Below are 27,968 nucleotides of genomic sequence, written 5' to 3' on the forward strand. Positions count from 1 at the left end.
TTGCACGTCCATTTCTCGCTTCGAACTGTGCCGAGCACCGTCTGTCCGTCTGTCTCAAGGTCTCGGAATGTCACGAGCCTAGCATCAGTAAGACACAAGCCGTCACAGAGGGGTACGAAAACAAGGGGGAAAAAAGAAAAGACAAAGACAAAGGCAGGACCTGTCAAGTCCTCCATCCCCTAGCATCCGTCAACAAGGTGGCGGCCTACTAGTTCCCTTTCGACCACTCTTGCGAGCCAACGCCGCCGTGAGCACATTTCCTCCCCCCCGTGTCAAGCCCTCCATCACACGTTCTGGAGGCTCGTGATGGCGAGTATGCCGAATTCTGTTGGCGAGAATGTCACAGATAAAGGGGGGGGTCCAGGCTGCAAGGTACAGGTCGGCGGATGGGCAAGCGCCCACACCCTCTTTTGGATGATCGACAAGGGAGACATCGAGTAGTTGATGGCCTCGGGAACTAACCGAGAGGATCCCAGATGCGTGGCGCTTCTTTCGAGACGGCGAACCTTGCCCGTTGAGCATCTTGTAAGCGACAGACGGTTTAGCTCGCAGCGACAGCCGGTTCAACTGCTCCTCTTGAATGCATCTGAATCTAGATTGTGAGGATGCGGATGATAGATCCATGCTGGCACTGCCTCGTTGTAGGCCACCATCGCATCGTCGCATGAAGCAGTTTCCGCAGCGCGCACCTGTCAGCTGTCACAGTCAGTTTGGGTATGATTTATGTGATTCGCCGCATCTTGGCTCGCTTTCACATGGGTGCGGGAATTGACACCTCCAAGGACTGTCTATATGACTCTTGCAAGCATTCAGCGTGGCCGAGGGAAATCAAGAATCTTTGTGCGTGGCCTGTTCGTCTCTCCTAACAACCCCCCCAAAAGTTTAAGACGACATTGCAGCCAGTCAACGTGCTCGATAGGCGAAGTTCGATCGAAGACGTCGTTCCTACCGGGGAGAAAATGGAGGAAAAGGAGGATGCGGGGGGTGTGAAGACAGAAAGGTAGGGTAGCATTAGGCTACACCCTGGCTGGTGATTCTGGTTTTGATGTGGTTTCGAGGTGTCTTGTGAATACTTGCCCAAAGCGCCATGGCATTGCCATGTAGATGCCTCAGGAAGAAAAAAGGAATCGAGGAAACAATGGCGGAATTTAAGTGATGAGATGATCAAAAAGTCGATAACAATAATGAATTATTTATAATAATAATAATATTATTATTATTTAAAAAAAGAGACAAGATTAAAAAATATAGAGACAAGATTAAAAAGAAGTAGATGGTGACAAAATCAGGGGCACAAAGACGACACCATCTCGACATCACAGCCCCCAATAACTCCCTTCTACCCTCCACCAACACGACGCAATGGCAATCAACAACAGCTACAGCTTTGCAAATCCTCCGTCCTCGCGTAACACCAAGCCTCGCTCACAGGGCTGACCAACAACAATAATTACGGTTCGAGGTTGACCCTGGCTGGCGTCGAGAATACCCACACACAGGCACAGATACGATGGTGAATTCACAAGGAAAAGAGGGTATTTTGTCAACAGCCAGCCCTGGGTCGGGCATACATGTGCCGAGCATGGCAGATGTAAAAAGTCGATCTACCGGCACCTTTTTCGGAAACATATTCAAGCCTGGAATATGCTTATGCTTGTCCGGAGAAGCGCCGTAGCTTGAAACTGCACTAGGTAGACGACGGATCAAGTCCGTCGGGGATCATCACGACAAGTTGTAGCTTTGCAAAGAATCAGGTTACAACTGCCCAATCCTGCAGCCAACTCGGGCTCTTTGAACAGAAGCAACGAAGACGGAAGCGTTGGTCCACATCACACACACACACATGGTCTTGGGTAAACCAGCCAGCTGCCTTATATTCCGCCCCTTGTATTCGCCCAGCCAACATGTTCGTTCTCTTTTCGTCTTTACTAGTAAAAGCCACCCGACTTAAGCCCAAAATGCAGCGCCATGACAAAACTCCACCAGAGCATCCAATCAATACAGAGAGTCGTCGTCCGTTTCTGAAACCCCAAAGCATCCGTCCCATCTATTACCATTGGGGGGCCTGTATTCCATCCTCCGTGCCGTACCAAATGTTTTGTTCTCCTCCCCTTTCCCCCCCACCCCTTCCCAGCTCAAGCGGAAAACACGCCAGCATACCCGCAGTAATTAAACGACAAGAGGAGAAGAAGAAATTATAACAACTGACAAGGTATTCATCATACAGTTCTAAACAGATTTCGCGCTTGCTGATATCCTGTTGAGAAGAAGAGAAGTAAGAGAAGAAGCAAAGGGGGTGAGGGAGCCAGAGAGGTCTTTCGGGGTCGATGGTGAATTAGAATCAAGCTAATATTATATCAATAAAGTGAGACCGGGGAATTTTATGCGTAGAGAGCCTCGATGAGGTAAATCATGCCAAACAGCAAGAAGGCAACGGCGCCACCGACGGTGACTACACACATTTGGTTAGAATTTGTGCCCATCTAATGGATAAGGAGGGGGGGGGGGAGTATAGGAGTATAGGTATGCTCTGCTACTTACCAACTTTGAGACTGACACGTCCAGCAATGGCACGGCCGCCAATGACTGCAACGCCCGTGCAGATGCAGTGCCCAGCCAGAGCACCGAGAGTAACCCACCAATAGTCCTGTCCAGCAGCCATTGCAATGGTGGCAATCTGGCTCCGGTCTCCCCACTCGCCCAAAAAGGTCATGACAAAGGTCTGAACCCACGCGGGGCTGAGGATGAGGGAGCAGAGATTGCTGATGCCGCTGACGAAGCCGCTGCCGCTGCCTGATTTGCGGGAGGGGATCCGGGAGGGTGACTCTGAAGGTGACCTGGGGGAGGGGAACCTGTTCTTGCGCGAAGTCCTGCCGCCACCGAGGCCCATTTCCAAGGCATCGCCGGAGATGGAGCCGCCGCCCCTACGCTCAAGCTCCTTTTCCTTCTCGGCAAGTTCCTGTTCGACCTCGTGCATCTCAGCAGTGACGCCTTCGTTGGGGTCCATCTGCATGCCCTCTCGCAAAAGCCTAGCTCCAAAGACAAAGAACAGACCGGCGGCGAGAAGACCGGTGAGACGCTTGGGAATCAGAGCCGGAACGGCATGGCCTAGGACCGCAGACAGAACCGTCATGACCAAAAGGGCACCAAAGGCGGCAGAAAAGACAACCATGCGATCGTGCTTCATCGCCATGAGAGCCGCAACCAGGAACGTCTTGTCACCCACTTCAGAGACCAGGATCATGGTAAAGGACAGGATGAAGGAGTGGAAAGGCTGGATGATGCCCTCTTCCTGTTCGGCGGCGTTTGAGGATGACGATGAACCTCCGGCCTGAGGCTTGGAAATGTCGAGGTGGTCTTTCTTTGCGGAGTCGGGGACGGGCGGCGACACCTGCTTGCGATCCATATCGGGGAGATCATCGGGTTTCTATCCATTGTCGAGCGTGTTAGTGCATTGATGCATACAATTTTCATTCAACCTCTCAACACTCCAAAAAAAAGGAGGGGGGGCTTGGGAAACGGAGAGAGAAGGAGAAAGAAAAGGGGAAAGCAGGCTGAATTGCAGTCTTACCTCGAGCCCGGTGTAGCCCGTATCTTCGCCATCTTTATCAGACGCAGGCTTTGACTTTGTATTGTCCTTGTCGGCCTCTCCTCCCTTGGTCTTCTCCTTGCCCTTTTCAATCTTCTTCTCTTCGCTGTGGGGGATCGGAGGATGCTCCTTGGGAGCTTCAGGCTGGTTGACGAGCTTCTCGCCAGTCTTGCCCTCGTGGGCCTTGCGGGCCTTGTCCTTTTCGGAAACGCCCCCCTCGGTACCTGTGGTGCCATCCTGAGGCTTCTCGCGGTTCTTGTCGAACATGACGCCATCGTTGGACTCGGGAATCTTCTTGCCGTCGACGACTGTGACGTCCTTGGGCCGCCCCTTGAGGGTGGGCAGGTCCTTTTCGCCCTTTGTGTCGGTCGAGACGGTGCCGTCGGTCTCGACAAACGGGCCGAGATGAGGCTTGCCGTCCTTTCCGTCGACGGGCGCGTCCTTGGTGGGCACGCCGAGGCGGCCCTTGAGGATCGCGACATCCGCTACATCGGCGGCAGGGATCGAGTCTTTGTCATTGCCGGCAGCGGGGTTTGTCGCAAGGGCGCTGGCGATGGAGGGCAGCAGCAGGAGGAGGATAGGAGAATGCTTCGCGCGGAATTGCATGGTGGGCGGTAGATGTCGGTGGCTAATGAGCGAATGCCGTTCTCAGCGCATCAGGATATCCGCAGGTCGGTGGGCACGACACGAGCCTTGCCGGGTGCAAGGCGTGGGAACAGGGCAATTCGATGGAATACGACGTCAATGGAGGCGAGATGAGAGGCGGAAAGGGGGAGGAATCGAATGCACAGGTCAAAGGAGTGGCCAAATAGGCGATTGCAAAGAAGGAGAGTTTAGAAGAGGTAGAGGGAGACAAAAAAAAAGGGAAAATGAGGGAGAGCGAGAGAAAGTTAGAATGGCAAGGTGGTGAATTGGGGAAGAAAAAGGAGACAGAAACGTCCGTAAATGGAAGACAGAGAGAAGAGCTAGGTCGTCCAAGGTTGGGTTGGGACTCGTTCAAGTTCTTTTCTTTCTGCGCCCCTCCAATTGCGTGGAAGATCCAAATGCCAATGTTGGTTTGGGAGACTATCAGGCAGGGCAAAAAGGTACAGGTGGTCGTTTAGGTTTGTGACAGGATCCGCGCGGACGGAGCAGGTACCTCTGCATGCTTGCAGTTAGTGGCCTTAAGCCTACTGCGGACTACTACGGGGTGGCAATTGAGAAGCGCTACTCGGAAACTTTGTTTCTTTTTCCCCCTGAAAGCGACGGGAATTTACACGCAGATTCAAGCCTGGCAACCTCCACTGAGTTGAGCCTTTACTGAATAGGTACGCAGTACAGCCTGGCATCGAATGTCCGGTTGGATCGCCCTTGTGAAACAAAATCGCTGGGCCGGATCAGGCTCGAGGCAGGGCATTCGCCAATCGGGAACAAAAAAGGGCTGCGCGTTCTTTTCGCCTCTCCTGACTCCTTACAGATGGGGTGGCATTGCTAAGGTGAAGTGTGGGGCTGCGATTTCAGTTGCTTGGACCTGGACGGAGTATTTTACGGACAAGTTTACCCCTACATTTGATGGACTTGACGTTCAGTTTATATGATGTACGGAGTAGTCTAGGTAGGCGGTGTCTCTTGTTGGCGCGTTAATACGAGCAGCTTTGCTGGTGGTAGTGATGCTGTCCCTGCTATTTTTGGGGGGGGGGGGGGGGGGGATAGTTCTAGTAAAGGGGATACTGGAGTCATGGTGCATGGGAGTATACGGTATATTCAATATTTTGATGCTGCATTTGCCGTGTGGTGGGTGATGGCGGCCAATGGATCTTTTGCTACACAGCGACGATGTGATTAGTATTCATTGATAGGTAGGCTTGTATGGCTTCTTTGCCTGTCCTCAATTAATGCCCGAGAAACAACTGCCAATGTCAAGACTAAAGATTAAAGTCTTAGCCACCCGCACTTATTTATACTGGCTGTAAGTGGCATCCAGCCGCGGTTGAGATCCGCGGCCTCGGCGTCGACGCCCAAGATCGTGCACATTGAAGCTCGGAGCATCAATGGATCATTGACCAGCGCTATAACACGCCCCAACATTAGGCGTCCGTCCACTATAACAACACTCCCGATAGCGCATCTACAGGCGGCTTCTCGCCCGCATCTTATCAGGTAACCCCCCCCTCGCCACTGTGCTATCTTCCCCGCTGCACCAGACAGATGGCGTCACGGCTTTACTCAACCTGATGGATCCATCTCCATTATCGCCCTATACAACTGCTGCTGCTGCTGCTGCTGCCGTAATCACCGTGCTACCTAAACTCCGAGGGCATTTGATCCTCTTTTGCCTGACAAATGCCCTTTGATCCGTAACATTTTCCTCTCCGTAGACGTCGGCCATCTTGACCAGCTTCGGCATTTGCTATTGCTCGCAAGCGGCTTCGATTGCATCGCATTCTGAAGCACCCGCCTCCGCGACTCCCGGCTCACCTATACATCTGCTGGGACTAACGATTGGACTGTAGTGATAATCTAGACGGTTGGTGACGCCCAGCAATGGAATGGACACCGGCGGACCGCGATGGTGATGGTGATGGAGATGGCCCCTTTGAGTGGGACCCCAGAGATGCCGAAGTAACTGGATATGGCAGCTGGCACACCGCCGACGAGAGCCATGATGACGATGATGATGAAGGCCGTGGCGACGTGTATGAGGATGCCAATGAGGGTGGTGAGAACGAGGATGGAGACGGAGACGAAGACGACGATGAGGATGAGGATGAGGATGATCCCGACTATCGTGACGAGCCAGATGAGGATGACGAGGATCTTCACGGTAATTTGCTCTCATTCCCTCTCCGTTGTTCTACAAGAGCTGCCTGGCTGAACTGAGTTGCCATCTCCAGAACATGACGAGGACGAAGAAGCAGACGGTGACGACCGGGTGGAGTACGCCTTTGGCGATTTCCGATTCCAGATTGTCATCGATGATGAAGAGGCGGGACGAGACGAAGCCGCCCTGAGGCTGATTTCACTATTAAGAGGTGAGATTCTCCCTTATGACTGATGTTGTTTTTTTGCTTATGACTTCTCTCTTTCTTCTAAACACTACTTGATCTACCGACCTATACTAACATTGATTGTCATGGCTTCCAGCTGGCCAAAGATCGGGGCTCTTGACCAGACAGCAGCTCATGACATTATTCCGCGGCACCGGCCTAGGCCGTGGGATACCCGTCACACCGAAAGATCCCAACAGGTTTCCCAAGGTCCCCAGCGCAGAGGGCAGAAAGCTCATGGAGTCTGGAGTCTTTGGCTTGAGCGATACTGACCTGCGGACTAAAAAACGAATCGCAAGACGCCTGTTGGATCGAGAGATTGGTTTGGGAGACCGGATGACGAGAAAGCGAACCAACGGTGCTTTAGCTCAAGTTCGTACACCCTTTCCTCTTTTTCATTGATTTGAAAGCATGCCCATATTTGATGACATCCGTGGTGACGGCCGAACTATTCATGGTGCTCATACATGTCTGATTCATGCTAACAATAGCCTAAAACTTCAGAGCTTCATCCCCGGGAGCAAGGCGGAGAAAATCATCCACTATGATCACCCCATCTACTCTGGCCAGTTCTCCGATGACGGCAACTTCTTCTTCTCATGCTGTCAGGACTTTAATGTGCGCATGTACGACACGTCCAATCCCTACAACTGGAAGCTTTACAAAACAGTAAGCTACCCCTTTGGTCAATGGACACTTACGGACGCCTCCCTGAGTCCGGACAACCGCTGGCTGGCGTATACATCTATCCAAAGCATCGTCTCAATAGCCCCCACCGACCCCAGAGACAAGGGAGAGCCTTACTCTCTCGAGCTTGATGACGGGGAGGGCCATACAAGACTCTCATTTTGGCGTAACCGTGGCTCCTTTGGAATCTGGTCCGTCAGGTTTTCAGGCGATGGACGAGAGCTCGTTGCTGGTACCAGCGCTCACTCGCTAGTCGTCTACGATATCGAATCCAGGAGAGTCCTTCATCACATCACCGGTCACCAAGACGATGTCAACGCCGTGTGTTTTGCAGACAAGGCGTCCCCCCACATCATCTACTCCGGCTCAGACGACACAACCATCAAAGTGTGGGATCGGCGAAGCATGGGAGACAATCGGGAGGCCGGCGCCTTTGTGGGCCACACCGAGGGCCTGACGTACATCGACAGCAAGGGCGACGGGCGATATATTCTCAGCAACGGCAAGGAACAGAGCATGAAGCTGTGGGATCTGCGCATGGCCATGTCGACGGATCGGTTCCGCGAAGTCACCAAGGACAACGACACCCGCCTGGACAGGTTCGATTATAGGCAAGACGAATATGACGACGACGACTGGGACTTGCACCCCCACGACAACTCTCTCGTCACTTTCCGGGGCCACAAGGTTCTGCGTACGCTTATTCGATGCCACTTCTCGCCGCCGTCGTCGACCAACTCGCGCTACGTCTACTCTGGCAGTGCGGACGGCAAGGTGCACATCTGGAACATGGATGCGACTAAAGCAGGCGAAATCGACGTACAGGGGGCGACTGATCAGACGAGGAGGCTCGATCGCCGTACTCGGGTCTACTTTGACGAGCCCGGGGGCTGGGGCACATGCGTCCGTGATGCTAGCTGGCATCCTAGTGCGCCCATCATTGTTGGTGAGTACCTGCTTCTTTTTTCTCTCGTTTTTCTTTCTCTGTCAGAGGCTCATGCTAATATTCTCGTAGCGTCTGCATGGAATGGATACAGCATGGCGCGAGGTACTTGCACAGTCCACGCATTTAACGGGTCATCTGAAGATGAAGGAGAGCCTAGGCTGGGAGACAGTGTCAATGAGTCGCTGAGGTCGGATCCAGAGACGTTTTATCAATCGCGGTTTTAGATGACCTGGCGTTGGAAAAAACTGGTATAAATGTGAAGACAAGGGCAAAATGAATACATACAAGGTCTTGGATTCTTGATGTTGCTACTGCTACTGCTCTAATGAGATGCAGGAGGATACTTTTCAAGACATTGTGACCTGGTGTGCCAACACTAGACGATGCCATCTCCATGCAATCACTTTCAACAGAAACGTCTTGGTTGGTTGGTGTTGAGTTCGCTCTTCTCTCCCTCTTGCACAGTTTCACCAGTTTCTTGTTCGCATGAATTCTCCCGCATTTATCCGCTGCAAGACCTACATTGTGGCTGCGATGCTGCAGCTCTTCACAGCCTAGCCGGCTTCTGTTGCAGATTCTGCTGCTGCAAACTGACGTTACACGGACCATGGCACATTCGAATGCCGATACTCCTTGCAGCCCACTCCAGCTGATCATTTCAGTATTTGCCCGCCACCAGCCCTTTGTCGTGCGCGTGGATTTATAGGGATGTACTAGACTACCTACCTAGGTACCTTAGGTATTTTACAGCCAACCAACCACCAACTGATTCGCTGTATCCAATCCCGTATAAGCAACAGGTACCAGACCTATCAACAGCCACCTCAAGTACCGTCCATAGAGCTCTACCCATGGCTGCATCCATCGTGCCAACGCATCCATATGCAAAATAAGGGCCCTAAATGCCGTTAGCAAGACAGACGGGCAGCTGTCAGATTGATCGACACTTGAGCGTTAATATGGGGACATGCATCCCTGGCCCATCCCGTGATTCTGCAATTAGCGGCCCGTGATAGGCCAGCCACCCGGGAAATCGCTTTTCCACCGCCGACAGCCTTCTGAAATCCCGCCTGGTGTGGCGTCAGGTGTGGCGCATGCCTCGCGCATCGACGATACGCCTCAGCCTCGCCCCCTTGCCTAGGTATTTTCTTCTCCCCCCCAGTCCAGGCCGGAATCTGCTGGCTTGAAGCTTCACCCACGGCTCCATCTTTTTTTTCCCTCTCTCTTCCTCTCCAAGAATCCTCCACTCGGCCAAACCCAGCAGGCATTCGTTGGCTCGGTTCCACTTGCAGCCTTGTATCCGAGCGAGGTCCCCCAATTGATTGCCGCTGCTGGTAACTCGGATTCAGCGCAGCGACGCGCCGCTACTCCGTGCTCTTCGCGCCGTTCCGGTAACTTTTCTTCCTTTTTTTCTGCTTCTTCCATTCTCCTGCTTCTCTCGCCTAATCCATCGTCCAACCCACCCCCCTGGCCCCTTCAGCTATATCACCTATTTTTTCTCTTTTTTTTTCTTTTTCTTTGCCTTCCTTTCATTTCCCCTTGCCACCGCTTATATTTCAGTGCTACGAGCACTTGTTTGCTTGGCCCCTCCCCTGTTCGCTCCCTCTCCTCCCGACCTCGGACAAAAACTGCCTTGCAGCCACTCGCAAGCTGCCGACTGGCCGCAGCACCTTCAGGCCTCGATTCGGTCCCACCCAAAGGAACGCGAAGCAATTGCCCCATCATCTCTTTGCTGACGGCGAGGAGCAGACAAACTTGCTGCTGCTGCTGCTGCTGCCGCTGCTGCTTGAGCCTCGAACCGCAAACAACCGCCTAGGCTCGTGCCAGCCAAGCTAGCCTTGATAGCATAGCTTGGCCCCTCCTTCTCCCTATTCTTACTTTCTTCGTCACGCCCAGCTTTTGACCGTCAGCTTCGTTGGCCAAGATCCCAATCAACAACCTCCGGCGCCTTTGTGCGTTTATCCCATCTCCACGAGCCGCAATTGGTGTTGGGCCGCTACCACCCACATCGGCCGAGACACAGGGTACCGTCAAGGGAGCGTCCGGCTGGAGCACCTTATCCTGCAGCACAATTCCAAAGGAAGCGAGACAACGAGCATCGGACTTGGAGAGAGATCGAGCTACTAGGTAGCTTTTCGGCTACCTTTTTCTCGGGGACTGTACGTACCAGCAAGCCTAGCCCTTTCGAATTTTTGCTTGTCAAACCTTGTGTCTTTTTTTTTTTGTACAACCTCATCTACCTATGTCCTTATTGCCATTGTCGTCACCTTGATCTTGTTTATAACTCTCCCTGTTTGTGGGCAAACAAAAGGCAAAGAGAGAAGGGGGGAGCATCACACGTACGCTAGACGTTTCCAACGTGCCGAGAGCAGCGCTGCAGCCGGCCATTAGTGAATAATGGCCATCTTCTTTCACTCTACATGCCAGGAGGCATCGCCTGTATCTCGCTTGAATATCCTAATAACAAATCATCGTTTCATTAGTGTCCTCAGCATCCGAATACAACCACGAGAAATTGCATGTGACCGTCCGTGTCGACGAACTCCTACCAACGTACGAAACCGCCGAGATGGGTGACCCCGATTTTGACATTGACTTCTACGGCGACACCGATGGCGACGCCAACGACCAGCCTCGTCAGGATGAACGCCGCCATAGTGGCGGCCATTCGCGAGATGACTACGACTATCACAGTCGAGACCACAGAAGAGACGACGAGCATGAAGACGACCGCCGCTACGACAGCGGCCGTAGTGACGATGCCGAAGAGGCTCCACATCACCACGGTGTAAAGAGAAAATCGGAGGAGCAAGACCACAACGACCGGCCTGTCGATAGCGGCGCTACGGCAGCCATTATGATTTCAGAGCTCAGTTGGTGGATGACGGATGATGATATCCGAGGTTGGCTTCGAAAGGCCGGCTGCGAGAGAGATATCAAGGAGCTCACCTTTAGCGAGCACAAGGTCAATGGAAAGAGTAAAGGGTAGGTTTGCCAATATGCTGCTCGGGATCCTAATCTTTTCTTGTTTGGTTGTTGCTGCTGTTACTAATTACTCCGTCGTGTCTCCCTGCAGCCAAGCCTATATCGAGTTCCACACCCGCCAAGCTTCCACCGCCGCCAAGCGTCATATCGATACCGTTGCGATGGACAGTGTACAACCTGGCCAGAAGAGGATGACAATCTCCTACTGGAACCCGGGCGTCAACCCCTTCCGGACCTTGCCCAAGGACGCACCGGCCCGCGTTAAGGAGCAGCCGCGAGCCGCTCCCTCTGGATCCTACAACGAGCGAGGCAACTACGGAGGCTTCCGCGGCCGAGGAGGCATGGGTGGAAGCCGCGGCGGCATGAACCCCAACTTCAACCGAAACTACGGCGGAAACATGGGCTATAATAACAACAACAACAACATGGGAGGAGGAGGCGGCGGCGGCGGCTACAACGGCCCAATGGGCGGCGGTCCTGGTGGAGGCGGCAGCCACTACGTTTTTGGCGGCCGAAGTAACCCTGGAGGCAACATGAGGGGCGGCCAGAACATGATCCGGGGCAGAGGAGGAGGCGGCGGCGGTATGATGGGCATGAACATGGGAGGCATGGGCATGGGCATGCCTGGCAATATGGGCATGGGAATGATGGGTAACGGAATGCCAGGTACGCAAGATGCAGACACTTCACCTACACCTAACCCACAGACCCCTCCCCTTCAAATGGTTTCAGCGACGGCCTAGGAAGCTTCGTCATCATCATTATCCACTACACCATCATCATCAGCTCTCCCAGACGTGGACATGGCCAATCAAGAGCCAGAAGAGCCAGAAGGGCCAGAAGGGCCAGAAGAGCAGCCAACCCAAGAGCCACAGCTTCAAGAGCCACAGCCTCAAGAGTCACAGCTTCAAGAACAACAACTTCAAGAGCAACAACTCCAAGAGCAGCAACTCCAGGAGGCACATGAAGTAGCCCAATATCTAGTGAAGCTCAAAGAAAGTGTCCAAGAAGAGGATGTCGATGCTGAAGGAAGCAGCATTCTTGAGGAGAGCTATGATGACAAGGGCAAAGAAGTGAAAGAGGGTGCCGAGACGAAAGAACAACCTCAGCAAGTGCATCAAGAGCCGCAAGTGCCTCAAGAGCAGAACCCTCAAGTGAGCTCAGGCCAAGTGGCAGATGCCAGTTCAGCCGCCAGTGCAGCCGCGGCTTCATCTTCGGCATCCCAGCTTCAACAGCAGTATCAGCAATATTACCGAGCCGCTGCCGCTGCCGCTGGAGGTCAAGATCCTCGCCTCCTTTGGGGCTGCGCCATCCATGGCACTCGGGGGCTGCGCTGCATGGCTTGCGATATTGAATACTGGCGTCACTACCTCTTCTTTGTCAGCGGCTACCGTTACCATGGTCGCGTTCCACCACCGCCAATTCCCATCTTTCCAATGCCACTTCACCGGCCCAGTCCGTCCTCAAACACATTCCCTCCTCCACAACCTCCATAGTCCACTGCTAACTTGTGCAACAACAGGCTTCCAGGGCATGCCTCCCAACTTCCCAGGCGGATTTGGCTTTGGACAACAAGGCGGCGGCGGCGGCGGCGGCGGAGGTGGTGGTAATGATGGCAACTGGGGCAACCCTCACGGTGCAAAGCGACCTCGTCCCGAGTAATGGACGTTCAACAAGGCCCATTTTGCATCCATCACAGGAAGAAGACCTGGGCCATGGTTCGATTGCTTCTCGCGAGAGCACAATGGATTGATTGGTTGATTTGCTTGTATAGGGGGAACAGGAACGGGCCACTCGCCCCATTGCTTTTGACGGACGTTGGGAAAATCACTTGTCAGTTTGCATCAGGAAGGGAATCTTTTTTTTTTCGACAGTGTATAATAGAACAAACGCCGGGTTCTTAAGATGTCAGGAGTCAGAGAGCATTTTGTGGAAACTTTGTAATTTTTTCTCTTCTCTTGTCTTTTAGGCTCTTTGCTTTTATTCTCTCCTTTGTCTATTGCATGTCAGGAACAGGGGAAAAGGTTTACAAAACAGGATGGAGCAAGGTATGATTCAGAGAGCAAAGCAATTTGACGAAAAAAAAACCCGAATAGGCATCATAGCCCTGTGCAGTGCGTGCGTATAGGCGATTGAAAGGGATTGACTGATTCAATGAGAGGCGGAGACAATCATTGTCCTCCAGTCCCTCCGATGTTAGCTTTCAATCCGTGATCTTCCTGCCGTCACCAGATGCTTAATCTGGAGCCATCTGTCTGTCAGGATGCCTCTCATTTCCTCGTCGCCAACGGAACTGGCCTCCAGCTGCTCCAGATGCCCCAGAGCGCTGGTGACGTCGGCGTCGTACTTGGTCAATATCTTTAGCAGTGCCGCATTAATGACCGAGCTGTCCTCGTCCTCGTCCCTCGTCCCGTCCAGGATATCTTGCCACCGGTTAAGCGGAAGGCAGAGCATCCGCAAGGCAACATACGTGCGGTAACATGCTGTTTGGGCATCAAGCATGTAGTTCCCCCAGAAGCCGACGGCTTCCAGCCGGTGTCTCTGATCGCCGGACATGGAAGGGCAGATGTACGAGTCGAGGCATGCTTCATCCCAAGGGTTCACGGACGACGGCAGTGTGAAGCCATACTCCACAAGCAGCTTGTCGTTTGCATGAGGTCCGTAGCGGATGAATACTTCTTCACCGGGCTGGTGAGTACGCGTAGTGGTAAATGTAAAGAACTTGTCGTCAAAAGCGGCGACGCAGTAGCCCTCGGGCGTGTGGTTGAAAAGATCCGCCACAGGCTGGAGTGCCATTCGATCTTCCCTGGGCAGCTTATCCGTGCTGCGATCTGTGTGGTAGAAAGTTCGAGTGTTGATAAGGAGCCAACTGTACAAATAGTCATCCTTGTGAATCTTTGGGTATGCGGCCGTCACGAGTGCCCAGTCCTTGTTGAACTTATCCTGTTGAGCTGTGAGTAAAGCCTTGGCTCCTGACGGCAGCAAAGAGCGTAGCTTCGCAGGCCAACAAATGGGCAAACTCGAGGCGATGTCCCGCCGAGAAGGAAAGACAGGAGTCCATTTGTCAATCCCAGTGCCGTCACTCAGACAAAGAGAAACTGCAAGGATATTGTGAACAGAAGCACCGCTAAGCTTCTTGATGATGTTTTTCGGAGTGTTGCTGAGAGTGCGCAAAGCAGATATGGGCACTTTAAGAATGACTTGATCGGCCTAGATATTCTAATCAGCACTGATAGCTGAATGAACGGGATTGGGCGGTGATATAAGAGCATCGACGAGACTCAGTCAAATTTTGGTAGTGGGGATTCAGCGAGAAGAAAAAATCAAAGTTACCTCAAGGTGCCGGGTAGCCACAATGCCGATACCTCGTCCGTGAAGAGCTTTTGGATGAATACCATTCAACTCGACTCCTATTGAAGTAGACCATTCTAAGAGCTGCTTGATAGCCTCGTCCATTGCTGCGGCTGGTGTTGCAGGTCAGGGTGAGCGAGCGGGTGAAAGCCACTGTAAAAATTATGCGATGTGGCGCGATGGAGCGATATGGTGAGTCATTTGGTAGCGTTGCGCCCGGCAGTAAATAGTAGAGGAATATAGCTGTAGCACCAGAGAAGTAGTCCTGGTAGCAAGTGCTAGGAGGACTCAAGTGGATGTTTGGTGAACATCTATAGTACTCAATAAACAGCTTTCGGGTTCCAATGCTCCAACTTCACGTAGTCGCTGGGGTGCTGAATAACGACTCCGTGTTGAGCACGCTCAATTGTTGAATGGCCCAGTAAAAGATTAGTAGCGACCTTTTGATTTGGACTGATCTGGGCGAAGGTTGATCGCTAAGCGCAGTATCAGTAAAAATGATTACGTATCTTTCTTCCGTCTGTCTTAAAGACACTCACAGTGTATAATCCGTAGGGCCGTAGAATAGGCTCACCCGCCCGCATCACGCCTGTGGTTTGCTTTTCAATCGCATACTGTTGATCGTGACCAAGTATCTCTAGGTGATTGGTATCAATTTAGGCAAGAGAATGTTGCAAACGAACTTGGCTGAATTCGATGCCGCCGTTGCAGAGAGGTTAATATTGTTCTTTGCGGCCGGCGTAACGTGCGTTGATGCACCTTGCTTGTGTAATTGGAGTCGACTCACTCGGTAGACTGTCGGCACAAGCGATGCTACTCTCCGCGTCTTTGTTTGTGATTCGTCCTAGCACGGCAAATTAACGTCAATCCCTGAATGATTGATAACAAGAGTGTTAACGATGGTGCCAGCGCCCTTTGGAAGAAGTCTTCCCAATCTATTTCCAGGAACCGTGACTACTATCTCAAAGAGGTTTGAAAAAAAAAAAGGTAGGGGAGCGATAAAGAGCCCAGCATTAATTAGCATATTCCTCGTGGTGGAATTGCGTGTCTTTGATCACCCACCCTGTTAAGGCATTAGCCTGATCCTATCATGGTCAGATCGTCTTTCATCCACGCATTAAATTGTTTGAGTGGCAGGATCAAAGTAGACAAAGATGTGACTCACTTGCCAATCTTCGTAAAGGGCTCATGAAATATCTTGGAGGTAAAGCTGCAGACATCCAACGCGCTGCAAGAGCTGGACCAAGTGCGAGCGCCTAAGGAGACGAGAAACAAAGCATGGGTTGCTTTGTATTTGCCCAAGTAGCAAAATCTCTGAAAGGCGGTAATGAAAGCTGAAGAAGCCAAGTTACAGGGCCATAATCTCAAGAACCCTCCGAAGCGCACCTCAACATTGGACAGCGGTTGCGTTGAAATTGCGGTGGAGAACTTGTTCGCTTGTTCTCAGTCATCTCTGCTCGCTGGTCTAACATTTGGTGAAAAAATTATTAGCAGAATTCAGTGAAAAAAGCTACTGTCTCTCGAAAGAGTTGCAATACCTTCTTGTCCTAAACAATACCCAATAGCCTACTAATCTGACCTGGTACGACGCTGGGAAAGCTCACCACTGAGAGTCCCAGTTTGTCACCGCGAGTATCTGAAAAGCCATGACAGTGGCCAGCCTTGCTTTGTCGCTTCCTCTGCGGCGGTATGGTAGGACTTCCGTCACCGTTGATTTCACGAGTACGGTCAAGTGGACGATTCGGCGAATGACCCTCGTTGACGAGCCCTATCAGGGCGTCGCAGACACCTCCGCAGGTCTTTGAAGAATCAAATAGCCGATGGCTGTCAAGAGTGAGATGAATTCAGAAGAAATCGTCAGTCATGATGGTGAGTCGGATTATGCGGAGAAAAGAATGACTGTGCGATGCATCATGGTCCATGCTTCGGACGAATCCCGGAAGTCGCCTTTTGCTTGCGCAACAACCAGCCTCAGGAATGAATTCGACTTTGCGGAAATGGATGCGATGGAGAGATTTGCTCGGCCAAGGGATGCGATGATGATATCGGAAAGGAAAAGGAAAAGCAGAAGAGGAGAAATTCCCTGCTGTTGGGCGGTGTGCCAGAAGCTCTTGCCCACCCAACGAAGCGTGACAGAGGAAGGAGCAACACCTCCCCAGTACCATTCTGCAGGTACATGGCCAACACTTTTCTTAGCAATCTAGTACCTTATTTTGAAGATGGAAAAATCATCATTCAATGAATTATGTGTCAATGGTGGAAATTTCGTTGGGATTTTAATATAGCCGTCTACTCTCCTGCATCGTGTTTATAGCTGTGTGCAACTGGCCCCTTTTCGACTTTTGAGTCGTTCAACGCCATTAAAATATGCTTGAGTTCGGCGAATGGCGGTCTTGGTGTTCACAATACGAAATGTTTGGTTCAAGTGTTGGGTAACCATCCTTGTGGTGATGCTGATCTCGGAGTTTACCAACATCCAGAAGGACTATTGCTGCGGGTCGTCATTAGACGTCCAATACGAGTTCTCTACGTTTCTGAACCTCCAATGTCTACCTCGTCGCCCATCAATTGGATTAATGTTTTGTTTGGTAAATCTGCTGGTCTTGGTTACAGGTATGCTCCATCATGCCAGCAATTTTGCTCTGCTTACAACTGTCTGAACAAAGTGCCGGCAGATCATTCAAGAGGATCAACTCTACAACTTGTGGCAATGGATATACAGTTTCCCCATCTTGGCACCCCGCAGCTTTGCAAACACAACCGATTCCCACAGAGCTACGGTGGTGGTGGTTTGATGATAGGTCTCGATTTCCAACTGCTTCAATGACGACCAGGTCAAGGCGTCCGGATTTTGTCCATCTCTCCTACGGTCATAAAATCCAAGCGATATCTTTTTTTTTTTGGCTTCATGGAAAGTGAATCCTTGATGGACAACAGCTCGTTGCCTGACTGACAGCTGCTTCTACCTACACTTCGTTCACGAGTAAGTTATACTGGCTGTGAGGTGGTGTCAAGCCGGATCAACGGCCAGATCTTGAAGATAAGAAGCCCCCTGCCCTTATGGACTGTCCAGAAAGCCTCAGCAAAAGATTCTTCCCAATCCAAGACAGCGAGCTGACCCTTTGAACATTCCATTGTCCGGGTCGGGCCGTGACCATAGGCTCCGCAGATCCACATATTCGGCCATGGATCCGTCAATTCCATCTGTTTAGCGTCCGAAGCATCTCGACGGCGTCAGCTGGATCCACACCCACAGCGGAAACTGTAGCAGCAGCTAGCTGGTATTGCTCGTTTCGTTTGGAGCTCATCAATCAAGCTTCCAGAGAATACGAGATTGCTGGAAAAGCACCGACGGTGACTCCACACGGCACGAGAAACGCAAATGGGACATACTTTTCAAGAACGTTTCTCTATGGTTGACTGATACTTTTCATTGAGTGTCTCTTGAAGACCTTGAACGAGGAATAGGGCTTGTCGCTCCGGAGAAGCTTGCTTAATATAGGCAAGATGTAGTCGGCTTTCGTATCCAGGCCTGGTCCCTTTTTTTTTCTCTTTTTCTTTTGATATTCTCTGCACTGAAAAAAGCTCGCATGCCAATAGCCCAATCGTGGGCTGCATTGATTCGGCGTTTCCAGCTTGAAATAGACTTGTCTTTCGTCGTAGTATGTTTGATGCGACTTCTGACATTGTTGCACAGTTCCTTGGAGTGTTATATTGGTAGAATGTGCGTATTGAGGCGACCGCGGAGCGCTGTGAGGAAGAATTCGGGTTTCAAGTTGAACTCGTTCTAGTCCCACTCCCACATCCTGCTACGGCCGTAATTTGGGGGTGAGCGTACGAGTATGTAAATCAATTCGAAACGAAAGCCGACAGATATGAACAAACGCAGCCCGCCCAAGAGAAATGGGATGTTTGAAGAAGAAATCGTCACATTGAGCCACATGTCGAGGCAGAGGAAATATTGTCATCACCTTTTCCCCCAAGTACACATAACTATTGCATGCACTTCTTGTTCCGCTGACAATTAGTCTAATAAAGAGCTGAATCGCAGTTTCAACCGAAGCAATGTTGATAAACTCTTTGCTCCGAACAATCGACTTCTCAGAAATCATCAGCAGATTCGCATGAATTCCAGTAAGCATCGTCGTCCAACCTGCTCTTATCGTTCTAGCGTCCGGGAGCATCTTCAACGGCGCCCAGGCGGATCCACCTCTCCAACCATTGACCACATCGCTAGCTGTGCCATTGGGAGCGAAATCTTTCTTTCTCAGATGGCACTAGCTGACAGACGGGACGGGCAATAGGGAAACACCCCTGAGCTAGATGCCCAACGGCCATGAGCTCCATTTTGCGCACCCACCAACCTCGACATCTTTTTCTCTCTCCTCGTCCCTCAGCCTTGTCCATAACGGGAGCCTCTACAGCTTAGAGGGGGAAAACTTCTCACCAAGACTGGCGACAGAATGGACACATACGGCACGGGTAAAGGCGGCTTGGGGAACAATGTGTGCGTCGTGGGCACAGGCGTCACGGGCCTGCTGGCGGTGAAAAATCTGGTCGAGCAGGGCCTCAACGTGAGAGCCCTGGAGCAGAATGAATATCTCGGAGGCAATTGGCACCATTCCACGGATGCGCAGCAAGTGTCAGCACTTCCGGGTACGAGGGTCAACATGTCGAAAGAAACAGTGAGTGGCCGTGACTCTGGAAAACCAAGTTTGATGTTGGCACGTGAGGCTCATGCAAAGACATTTATCATTCCTGCAGAATGCTTTTACAGATTTCCCGATGCCCGACGGTAAGATACGAGCATGTCGAAAGCACTCGGAACCTATTGCTGACGAGGTTATGCAACAGACTATCCGTCGTTCCCCTCCGCACAGCAGATCGCCGACTACCTCGAGGCATATGCAGACAAATTCGAGCTGATCAAGCACGTCGAGCTTTCAACGGCCGTGACGAGCATCCGACGAGACGAAGAAGATGGCGTGTGGATCGTATCCACCAAGCACACAAAAACCGGCGAGGAAGAAGAGCGAGAGTATGATCGGGTCGTCATGGCGACGGGCGGCTTGAGCGTCATGAATATGCCCGAGATCAAGGGCATCGAAAAGTTCGCCGGAGACGCCATCCACTCCCGCGAATTCAAGGACCCGACACGATACACCGGAAAGAATGTCTTGGTCGTCGGCCTGGGCTCGACCGGAGCCGACACCCTGAGCTTCTTGAAGCAGGCCGGCGCAAACAAGCTGTATCTCAGCAGCAGGAGCCGGTGTTCTCTGGTAAATGATCAACGACGTTCTCCAGGACCATGATTGAAGCAATAGTTACTGACAGGGTGCTGGCTGTATAGATCCCCAGAACGATTGGAGGACGGCCGTGGGACCATTACATGACCCGTCGTAGAGACTCGATGATCCGGTTCTGTATGCGACTGTCTCCCCACGCTACGAATTACTTTGCCGGCAAAGCCATTGGTCTCGCCCAGAGCTATGCCTTTCCAACCTTGAGGGCTCACCCCTGCTTCAGCGGCCCCGTCAGCGGCCCGCTCTATCGCAGTCCATTTGTGTGCGATGAGCTGCCTGGTCTATTCGACAGCGGCGACGTCAAGATTTACCCCGGCATCATGGGCGTTGCTGGTCCCCGAACCGTGGTGTTCAAGGACGGCAGCGAGATTACAGACGTTGATGCCATCATCTTTTGCTGTGGCTACTACCACGACCTGTCCCTCATCAAAGACGAGGCCCATCCTGCCGATGCTGAGTTCTCAATGGACTCATTCAAGGGGCTCAATGGTGCAAAGCACCACAACCAGGACTGTGAATATCAAAGGCTTTACCACGGCATCTTATCAGAACGATATCCCGAGTCGCTGGCAGTGCTGGGCAACCTGACGACGCTGCGGCCTACGTTTGTTCTCTACGACCTCGCCACCATGGCACTCGCCAGCATGTGGTCGGGCAGCTATCCTCTCCCTTCGCCACGGGCAATGCAGAGAGAGATTGATTCTCATTATAGTTTCGTGGTGCGAGCCCTCGAGCGTGGCCCGATGGCATACCTTGGCCTCCGTGTAGATATTCGAGGCACGTATACGTGGCTCAATGCTGCGGCCGGAACCGGTGTCATTGAACGGCTCGAGGGTTGGGGCTGGGAAGCATGGAAATTCTGGTGGAAGAACAGGATGCTCTACAAGTTCATCATGGACGGCCCAAATGTCTCAGCCGTGTACAGGCTCTTCGACATGGGCAGAGGGAGAAAGGCATGGGCCGGTGCTCGGGCAGCCATCGAAAAGGCCAACGAGGGGCGGGTCAAGAGCGCCGAGAAGGTGGAGAAGATTGAGGTGATGGAGATTGCTGAGGTAGCCAAGACTGCCGCAGTGGTTGAAGTGGTTGAAGTGGTTGAAGTGGAGGAGGTCGAGGAAGTGGACGAAGCGGAAGAGATGGAGGAGGCCGAAGAGGTCGAGACTGAGTGGCCCGACTCGGTCATCTATGAAAATCGGCCGAGTGAAACGGAACCATGAAATCAGCAGATTGCAAAATTGACATGAAGCAGCGATGAATCGGGAGATTGGGGTTACATCGATAAACCGCATAGGGAAAGGGGGACGAGGACAAAGATGCATCGGGGCCCGAGGACAGGACACTTGGATGAACAGCTCGCTCAAAGCGAATGATATGATAATGACCTAGATAATGATAATGAGACACGAACCAGGCTTTCCGCCAGCCGCCCTCGCACAACCCGCTCTTGGTGTCTCGTAGGTGCGGCCGACAGTCGTGAGGATCGGGCATTCTGGCTCTCATCGCCAGGACCTCCTCGCATCCGATCTCCTTCGGGTGAATCTGGCCCTCTCTACATTCACACCCACTTGCCGCAAGGTGCTGCCCCCAACATATTTTCCTCGTCCGCGACTTTCTTTTTTTGCGGTGCGGCGCACGGCACATGAGCTGGTGTCTTGGGTAGGACGGGACGGAAGACCTTCTCCATCCATCACACCGCCAGAAAGTTGGTAATTTCGAGACAATTAGGAGGGCGGCCCGGCATATGCAGGCTGCTTGTCTGTGATGGGCTGTGGCCCTGTGGGTTATGTTCTGCGCGGGATGGATCTAAAGTTCCGGAGGCTGAGAGGGTGTGAATGCAAGGATTCTTGGCGGACAAGTGCCTGAGCACTCCTCGTACGAGTATCGTAGGTACCTGTACGAGCACTCATAAAGTGGCTTTTCAACCCCTGCCGGACAGGGGAATAGAGGTTATCCGGGGCACGGAATGATGGGACAGGGCTGTCGGGCTTGGCCACTTGACGTCGGGCTTCAATCGCCCTCGCCTTGGTTGGCAAGTTTCAGTTTGGCTGGTCTGTTTGCTGTAGCATATTACTACTTACTCCTACCACCTGTATTAGCACCGTCAGGCGGCAAGGATGGGCCTAGAACTCAGCTAAACACGTCCGCCACACAGCCGACAACGCCAACGGACACGGATCGCTTCGAGACAGAGGCATCAAGACTAGGCCACTTGGTCAAAGGTAGCGAGAGCCGGTCGAGATGCTGCTGCTGGGGGCTTGAGCTTCGCCATCAGCCCGCTATCCCTTTGGTGAATGTGAGCACAGCTTTGGATACCGGGTTCCCGGTGCTGATCGTCGTCTGTGCCGCTCCTGGGTGTAGCACGTGGTGTAATTATTGAGAGACAATGATGTATGAAGTTCTCATCTCCTAAAGCAAGCCACCGGATAGCGTGAAAAAGCAGCAAGGCAAAGCTCCAATAGGACTGAGGACGCGTCTCGCGATGCTGACTGCCTGGTCTCATATGCTGGCAGTCTCTTACTTGCCGTGCTTGTGCCCTGTCCACCGTCTGGGCCGTCTGCCTCTGTCTCTCCTTTACTAGGCCGATGCCACCCAGGTACTAGGTAGTTTGTGGCTATAAATCTGCGTCTGGAGCGCCTGAAGTTGGTCGGTTTATTTCAATCACTTTTGTCGTCCATTAACCTTTTGATAACTTGCATCAGTAACTTTCAAGCACGATGGAATCTCCAACTCCCACCGGGGAAGCAGTAAGTCTTCTCACCAATAATCTTACCCTTCACATACACTCTTTAATGGTAAGTCGCTGATGACAATGACTAGATTTCGGCTTTTCCTCTGCCAAATGTGCCCGATGTGCCAAGTGCGCCAGCCGTGCCAGATGTGCCAGCCGTGCCAAATGTGTCTCCTCTCACCGAAAGCGAGCTCCGAAGCATGCTGGCTGTTTCTTTCCGCAACGGAGCGGCCTGGATCGGTATACCACACGGCCGCGTTCAACACTTCTTGAAAGATGATCTCAATATCGAGCGATTGGCTGAAGTGTCGCCCTACTTCTCCATCCTTGGCAAGGCCAAGCCTCCGCAAGCTCTCCACCATCAGGAGGCTCTTGGCCTCGAGATCTTGGTGACCGAGAGGATGGACACACACCTTCTCTGGGCCAAAGGCAAGATCTTCATCAAGCCACTCCCGAAGTATCTTATTGACCCTCAGTTCTGGTCGGAACATCTCGAGTGCCCTGAGGGATGCTCCTATAGTCCCGAGTTTAAGATGGTTCGAGCGGCAGGGCTTGTCCGACGCCAGACAAAACTCTCGACACGCACGCCTTGCGAGCACAGCAAGCTCTGGAAGTGCGCCATGGGCTTCTTGTACTCGTATATAGTTCTCATTACGCACGAGAGCGACTTCCGCATTGCAAAGGCAAAAAACCTGTTGCCGGATGACATGGACTTTGCCGGCTGGAAGGCGTTTGTCGAACGGACACTCAACAACGGCAGACTCTATGGCCAAATCGACGAGCGATTCACGTATGGCGAGCTGAGCATGGCGCGCCTCAACACGCTGCTCATGGTTAAGCAGCCTCGTCGTTACTTTTTCCAAGAGAATGACAGCTATGGGTTCCTCCGAGACCACTCTTCGCAGTTGCCGTCCGTGTCCCGTTACATGGGCGCCGTGGTGGCTTCGATGCAAGTCAGGCCTACCATTCCCAAATTCAAGGGAAACAAAGCACTTAAACTTGCACTGGTCATGTATGGCTCCATCATCCTCTCCTTTTCGCTGACTGGTGCTATTCTTGATGCTGACGCTACAACAGGTTGTTTGTTTGTTTCTGGGTCTTGTCCTCGGTCCTGTCCATCCGCGGCAAAGGTCTCCAGGCAATCGCCGTTAAGGAGTGAACTAGGCGTCAAAATCGACTTCTTTGGGATCGGGTCCTCCGCCTTGTGGAAAAAAGCGTGTTTATGGAACAATGAGGGTGATCTCAAGCGGCTGAGACCATGGCTATCACTTGGAATTTGTAATGATGGGAGATGCGTCTGGGCGTAGATGCATCAGGGCGTAGGCAGCCTTCGGCTCCGGCAATTCGCTGTTAGGAAACACTGCATTAGCAGGTCTCAATCAAAATGTTTGGCAATTGTAAAGTGTCAGTGACGTTCAGCGAGGCGAATCTACCTGGGGGCGGCCATTGCTGCAGTTTGGTCGTAGCTGACATGAATCGACGCCTCCAGATGGACGGATCTTCAGTGGTGGCTGGATTTCATCGTAGCCGGAGAAAAGTTTGAACTTGACAGATTGCATCATGGTTCAAGTAGTTTAATGTGGAAATTGAAAGTTGAAAGTTTGAGGCTGGAAGTTGGGATTTTCCTTGTGCGTGTGTTTTTGGTACATGGTTACATGTACACAGAAGTGCCCCAGGAGGAGGTAGGGACAAAGGGAACGGATGGGCAAGAGACACGCGTCACTGGTGATACAAAGGGAGAAATGAATCAAAGAAATGAAGGAGAAGAAGAAGAAGAAGAAGAAGAAGAAGGGGAAAATACAATCATAGTAGAGTACTTGCAGGTACGCAATTGACACGATGGCGACGGTGGCAGCAGTATTGAAAAGTGTCAGTCTCATAATCTCATTTAGTCTCACTACCCTTCCAAAAGCACTACCTAAACGCCCACAACTACCAAATGCCTTCATCATTAAACGAGCGCAGCAAATCAATCTAGTTAACTGCCTGTTCGCCTTTATCAAATCAATACCAAATAGCAAGCCGGGACAAGTGGCGAGGCGATGGTATAAAAGGTCGCCGGAGAGCTCGCTTTCGCAAATGTTTCGCGTCTAGCAATCCATTTCTGGGCAACTTAGTGGAAGCTCCTTTTGGATGTCTGGGAGAGATGGTGGATCCTTCAAAGGCGAAACTTCGCCCTGTGGATGATTTCAAGAGTAGGGAACATACGCAAGGCAAGATAGGTGTTGAGGCCAATCGTCTTGACAACAGTCTCGCAGGTGATGTCCTCGCTGTGAGGATACCTGCAGATGGACGTGTGGTCGCCGTAGATGGAGAAATGCTTCTCCCAATATTCGGGCCTGACATTCATCATGCTGTCTTCCTTTTCAACAAGCTTGAGAACAGGGTTAATCAGTTAATCAGCTTCACCCTGAAAAAAGAGAGACGTTGTGAGGGGATTAACACATACGAGCTGCTTGCCACGGTACCAGTTGGTGCCATGGAAATTGATGACCACACGTCGACGGTAGAGACGGCCTCTATTCTCCAGAGGTGCCATGCGTTCAACGTGCTCGTTGCATGCCTTGTCCAGCATGTCAAGGACCTCGGGAGGCGTGGGACGGACGGCAGCGCTGGCAATGTTTCGCACAGACTTGGCAACGTTGTGGTGAGGGGTGTTGAAAAAGACCAACATGCGAGTACACTGATCGATGATGTGAATGGTGCCGGTCTTGTCCAAATGGGCCTTGGCCAATGCCTACATTGAGCATCGCAAAATGCAACGTTAGCCGTCAACTCTTTTTGAGTTGCTTCTACGAAGGAAGGCTCTTGGGGGCCTACCTCTTTGACGATGAGTCCGCCAACGTCATGGCAGATGAAGACGAGCGACCGAGTAGGGTCGTCAAGTCGGTTCTCCATGAGAAGTCGAAGAAGACGATCACAGTGCTTGATGAATCGGGTGTCTTCGTCATTCACGGAGAGGCCGTCATTGTAGGAGAAGAGCATGACGCGACAGCGCTTTCCAAAGCAGCTGGGTAGGATATCTCTGGGCCACATCTTGCCACCGTAGGTCCAGGTGTCTCTGTGCACATAGTAGCTGGCCTCAATGTTGAGACCATGGATGACGACGATGCTATAGATGGGCAAGCGAGCAGAAGAGAGTCAGTGACGGCGGCAAGAAAGACAGAAACTGGATTGTAACGCAATGAAGTCGTCTACGTACTCGACCTCTGTCCGTTGATACGGTACCACAAAGTTCGCATTTCGAGGAAACACGGTTTCGAGATCGTATTGCTCCATGTGTTCTGAAAATATCATAGGCATGTTCAAAGCCTGCACAGATGCTGCAAATCATCCAGAAAGATGAAAGAGCTCAAGGTGGTGCAAGGAGGGAAGAGAGGAGACAAAGGAAGAGAGTGAAGAAGGAGAAGAAATAGGAAGGAAGGAGAGGGGGAGAGAAAACAACAACAATGGGAATTGCAGCTGCTGCTTTTTTGATGCTTCCGTTTGCTGCTGCGTTTGCAGCTGTTTCGTATTCGCGTTTGCAACTGCCTGGGTACCTAAAGCCTGGTAATTGCTCTGTTATCGCTGATAGCTGCCTTATATCTGGCTCTGCTCAGGACAACATCGAGCTCGGACAGGAGTCGAGGGCTCCTTTTATGCGCCCAAGCGATCCCTTGGAAGGCTCCCGTCGACGGGACAAGTATTCCCAGCGGGGCCTCGAGAAAATTATCACGCCGGAGCACAAGAATTGGCTGTTGTGTTCGAGAGCGAGTTACACGGGATATGTTGTTGACTGGGAGAATGGGTGGGGAAGGGAAGCACATGAAAGGAGAGGGGAAGACGAGCAAAAGGTGATTTCTCGTGCAAGTTCCCGTGTCGAAGCAGCCAAAAACAAGAAGAGAAGAGGGTTTGAAAACATGGTAGAGAGTAGCGAGTTTGCAAGCAACAAACAAACCTGCGATCTTATCCAGCTGCCGTTGGGGGGGTTGATTTGGCTGTCAAAATCCACGGAGGAGGAGAAGCAATAATACGCAGCCAGCCACTCAAATACAATGACGAGGGCAACATGCTAGGTATACAAGATGAACTACACGGGGATACCTGCTGAAGCGCCGTGGTAAACGAGGATTGAGGCGTAAATCTACCTCTGCAATATGTGGGCGCAAGTATCCAGATGTTGTGGTGGCACACCAGCCCAGACGCGTGCCTGGATTTTTTTACAAGCCGGCAGATGGCTGCTACGTTTAATGCTGTGTACAGGTAGCTAAAAGACTGGCTTGCAGCATGTTATCGTACCGTACTGTACGCATCTCCTAAAGCGAGAAGGGGGGGAAGTTATCTGGTTTCATCATCATGCGGTTGTTCATTCTGGGATATTTTGCTACAGCTCCTCTTGAACATCAAGCCGTACATTGCCCACCGAGAGACACGGGGAGAGATGCCAACAATCCAATCCAAGCAATGTAGGTCAGTACCTAACCAAGGCCAGCCCGAGGCCTTTCTCTTTCTCCTCTTCTCTCTGTCCCCTCCCCCCTCACAAACGAACAAGGGGACAAAAAGTACAAGTCATCCAGACAGGTCATTGTGTTACACAGATTATGCGCCCAGAAACCAAGGACCGCTCATGTGTGGCAGGTTTAGATTTGTGCTCCCACATGCCTGTGGGGTTCTCCTCCATCTATCCCCGTCCACTTGTTTTTCCTTCTGCCGGGCGTGAGAACTTTTGCCGGCAAATCAATTCGTCGCGAGGAGGAGGGGCTAGAAAATGTCTGTGCTGATGCTGTGGAAATGAGAGGGCATGAACCTTGCAGTTGTCGTTCCGAGTGGCTTTCCCCCATGGGCGCTTGCGTGGGAACAAGCAGAAGCAAATATCACTTCAGCCCGTCCAAGCGCGGCCATCTTTGAGCCGACATGTCTGGTGTTTTGTGCGAGCGAGGGTAATCAGCGCGGAGATTATCGGCGCAGCGTGCCTGACAAGAGCAGGATGTTACCATGTCTTACATCGAATGAGAAGCCCACTCTGGGGGGCCAAAAGGTTAATGTTGTTTACCTACCTTGCCTTACATGGGCTCACATCTACCCGGTTTCTGGTGCCATTGCCGCTGCTGCTACCAGGTAGACTCTACACAGTACCATTGAGCTTGATTTACACAGGCGGTTCGCGAGTATCACATGTGGGAGCACAAATGCAAGCCTCTCGGTCTGATGATGCGGAATAACAAGAGCATCCTCCGGCTTTGTCTCGTCGGTGGCTGAATGAACCGATAAGTCAAAGTCGAGTCTAGTCTGGATGGATTGCGGGGGGGGGGGGGGGGGGGGGGGGGGGGGGGGGGGGGGGGGGGGGGGGGGGGGGGGGGGGGGGGGGGGGGGGGGA

The 27,968-nt window shown here is 52.1% G+C and overlaps 7 protein-coding genes across 7 annotated transcripts; 4 read left to right on the forward strand and 3 right to left on the reverse strand.

Annotated features, from left to right (window-relative positions):
- Positions 1–2,381: 2,381 nt before the first annotated feature.
- Positions 2,382–4,195, reverse strand: Triagg1_3722 (uncharacterized protein; the record flags this gene model as incomplete). Its single annotated transcript, XM_062898046.1, has 3 exons — positions 2,382–2,452; positions 2,542–3,427; positions 3,572–4,195. The coding sequence occupies 3 exons, from the start codon at positions 4,193–4,195 to the stop codon at positions 2,382–2,384; spliced, it is 1,581 nt and encodes a 526-aa protein (XP_062757225.1).
- Positions 4,196–6,112: 1,917 nt separating this feature from the next.
- On the forward strand, positions 6,113–8,472 carry Triagg1_3723 (uncharacterized protein; the record flags this gene model as incomplete). The annotated part of the gene is made up of 5 exons (XM_062898047.1): positions 6,113–6,392; positions 6,463–6,600; positions 6,713–6,987; positions 7,120–8,248; positions 8,318–8,472. 5 exons carry the CDS (start codon positions 6,113–6,115, stop codon positions 8,470–8,472), a joined length of 1,977 nt encoding a protein of 658 aa, XP_062757226.1.
- Positions 8,473–10,668: 2,196 nt separating this feature from the next.
- Triagg1_3724 (uncharacterized protein) lies at positions 10,669–12,895 on the forward strand (the record flags this gene model as incomplete). Its single annotated transcript, XM_062898048.1, has 5 exons — positions 10,669–10,687; positions 10,732–11,233; positions 11,325–11,899; positions 12,020–12,688; positions 12,756–12,895. The coding sequence occupies 5 exons, from the start codon at positions 10,669–10,671 to the stop codon at positions 12,893–12,895; spliced, it is 1,905 nt and encodes a 634-aa protein (XP_062757227.1).
- A 534-nt stretch (positions 12,896–13,429) lies between these two features.
- Triagg1_3725 (uncharacterized protein) lies at positions 13,430–14,689 on the reverse strand (the record flags this gene model as incomplete). Its single annotated transcript, XM_062898049.1, has 2 exons — positions 13,430–14,443; positions 14,567–14,689. The coding sequence occupies 2 exons, from the start codon at positions 14,687–14,689 to the stop codon at positions 13,430–13,432; spliced, it is 1,137 nt and encodes a 378-aa protein (XP_062757228.1).
- Positions 14,690–19,047: 4,358 nt separating this feature from the next.
- On the forward strand, positions 19,048–21,101 carry Triagg1_3726 (uncharacterized protein; the record flags this gene model as incomplete). The annotated part of the gene is made up of 4 exons (XM_062898050.1): positions 19,048–19,269; positions 19,349–19,379; positions 19,439–19,863; positions 19,935–21,101. The coding sequence occupies 4 exons, from the start codon at positions 19,048–19,050 to the stop codon at positions 21,099–21,101; spliced, it is 1,845 nt and encodes a 614-aa protein (XP_062757229.1).
- Positions 21,102–22,598: 1,497 nt separating this feature from the next.
- Triagg1_3727 (uncharacterized protein) lies at positions 22,599–23,771 on the forward strand (the record flags this gene model as incomplete). The annotated part of the gene is made up of 3 exons (XM_062898051.1): positions 22,599–22,628; positions 22,702–23,624; positions 23,690–23,771. 3 exons carry the CDS (start codon positions 22,599–22,601, stop codon positions 23,769–23,771), a joined length of 1,035 nt encoding a protein of 344 aa, XP_062757230.1.
- A 999-nt stretch (positions 23,772–24,770) lies between these two features.
- On the reverse strand, positions 24,771–25,891 carry Triagg1_3728 (uncharacterized protein; the record flags this gene model as incomplete). The annotated part of the gene is made up of 4 exons (XM_062898052.1): positions 24,771–24,986; positions 25,062–25,349; positions 25,433–25,724; positions 25,815–25,891. 4 exons carry the CDS (start codon positions 25,889–25,891, stop codon positions 24,771–24,773), a joined length of 873 nt encoding a protein of 290 aa, XP_062757231.1.
- Positions 25,892–27,968: the final 2,077 nt, after the last annotated feature.

Source organism: Trichoderma aggressivum (genome assembly GCF_033847375.1).
Source record: "Trichoderma aggressivum f. europaeum strain CBS 100526 chromosome Unknown scaffold_011, whole genome shotgun sequence".
Classification (NCBI taxonomy): domain Eukaryota; kingdom Fungi; phylum Ascomycota; class Sordariomycetes; order Hypocreales; family Hypocreaceae; genus Trichoderma; species Trichoderma aggressivum.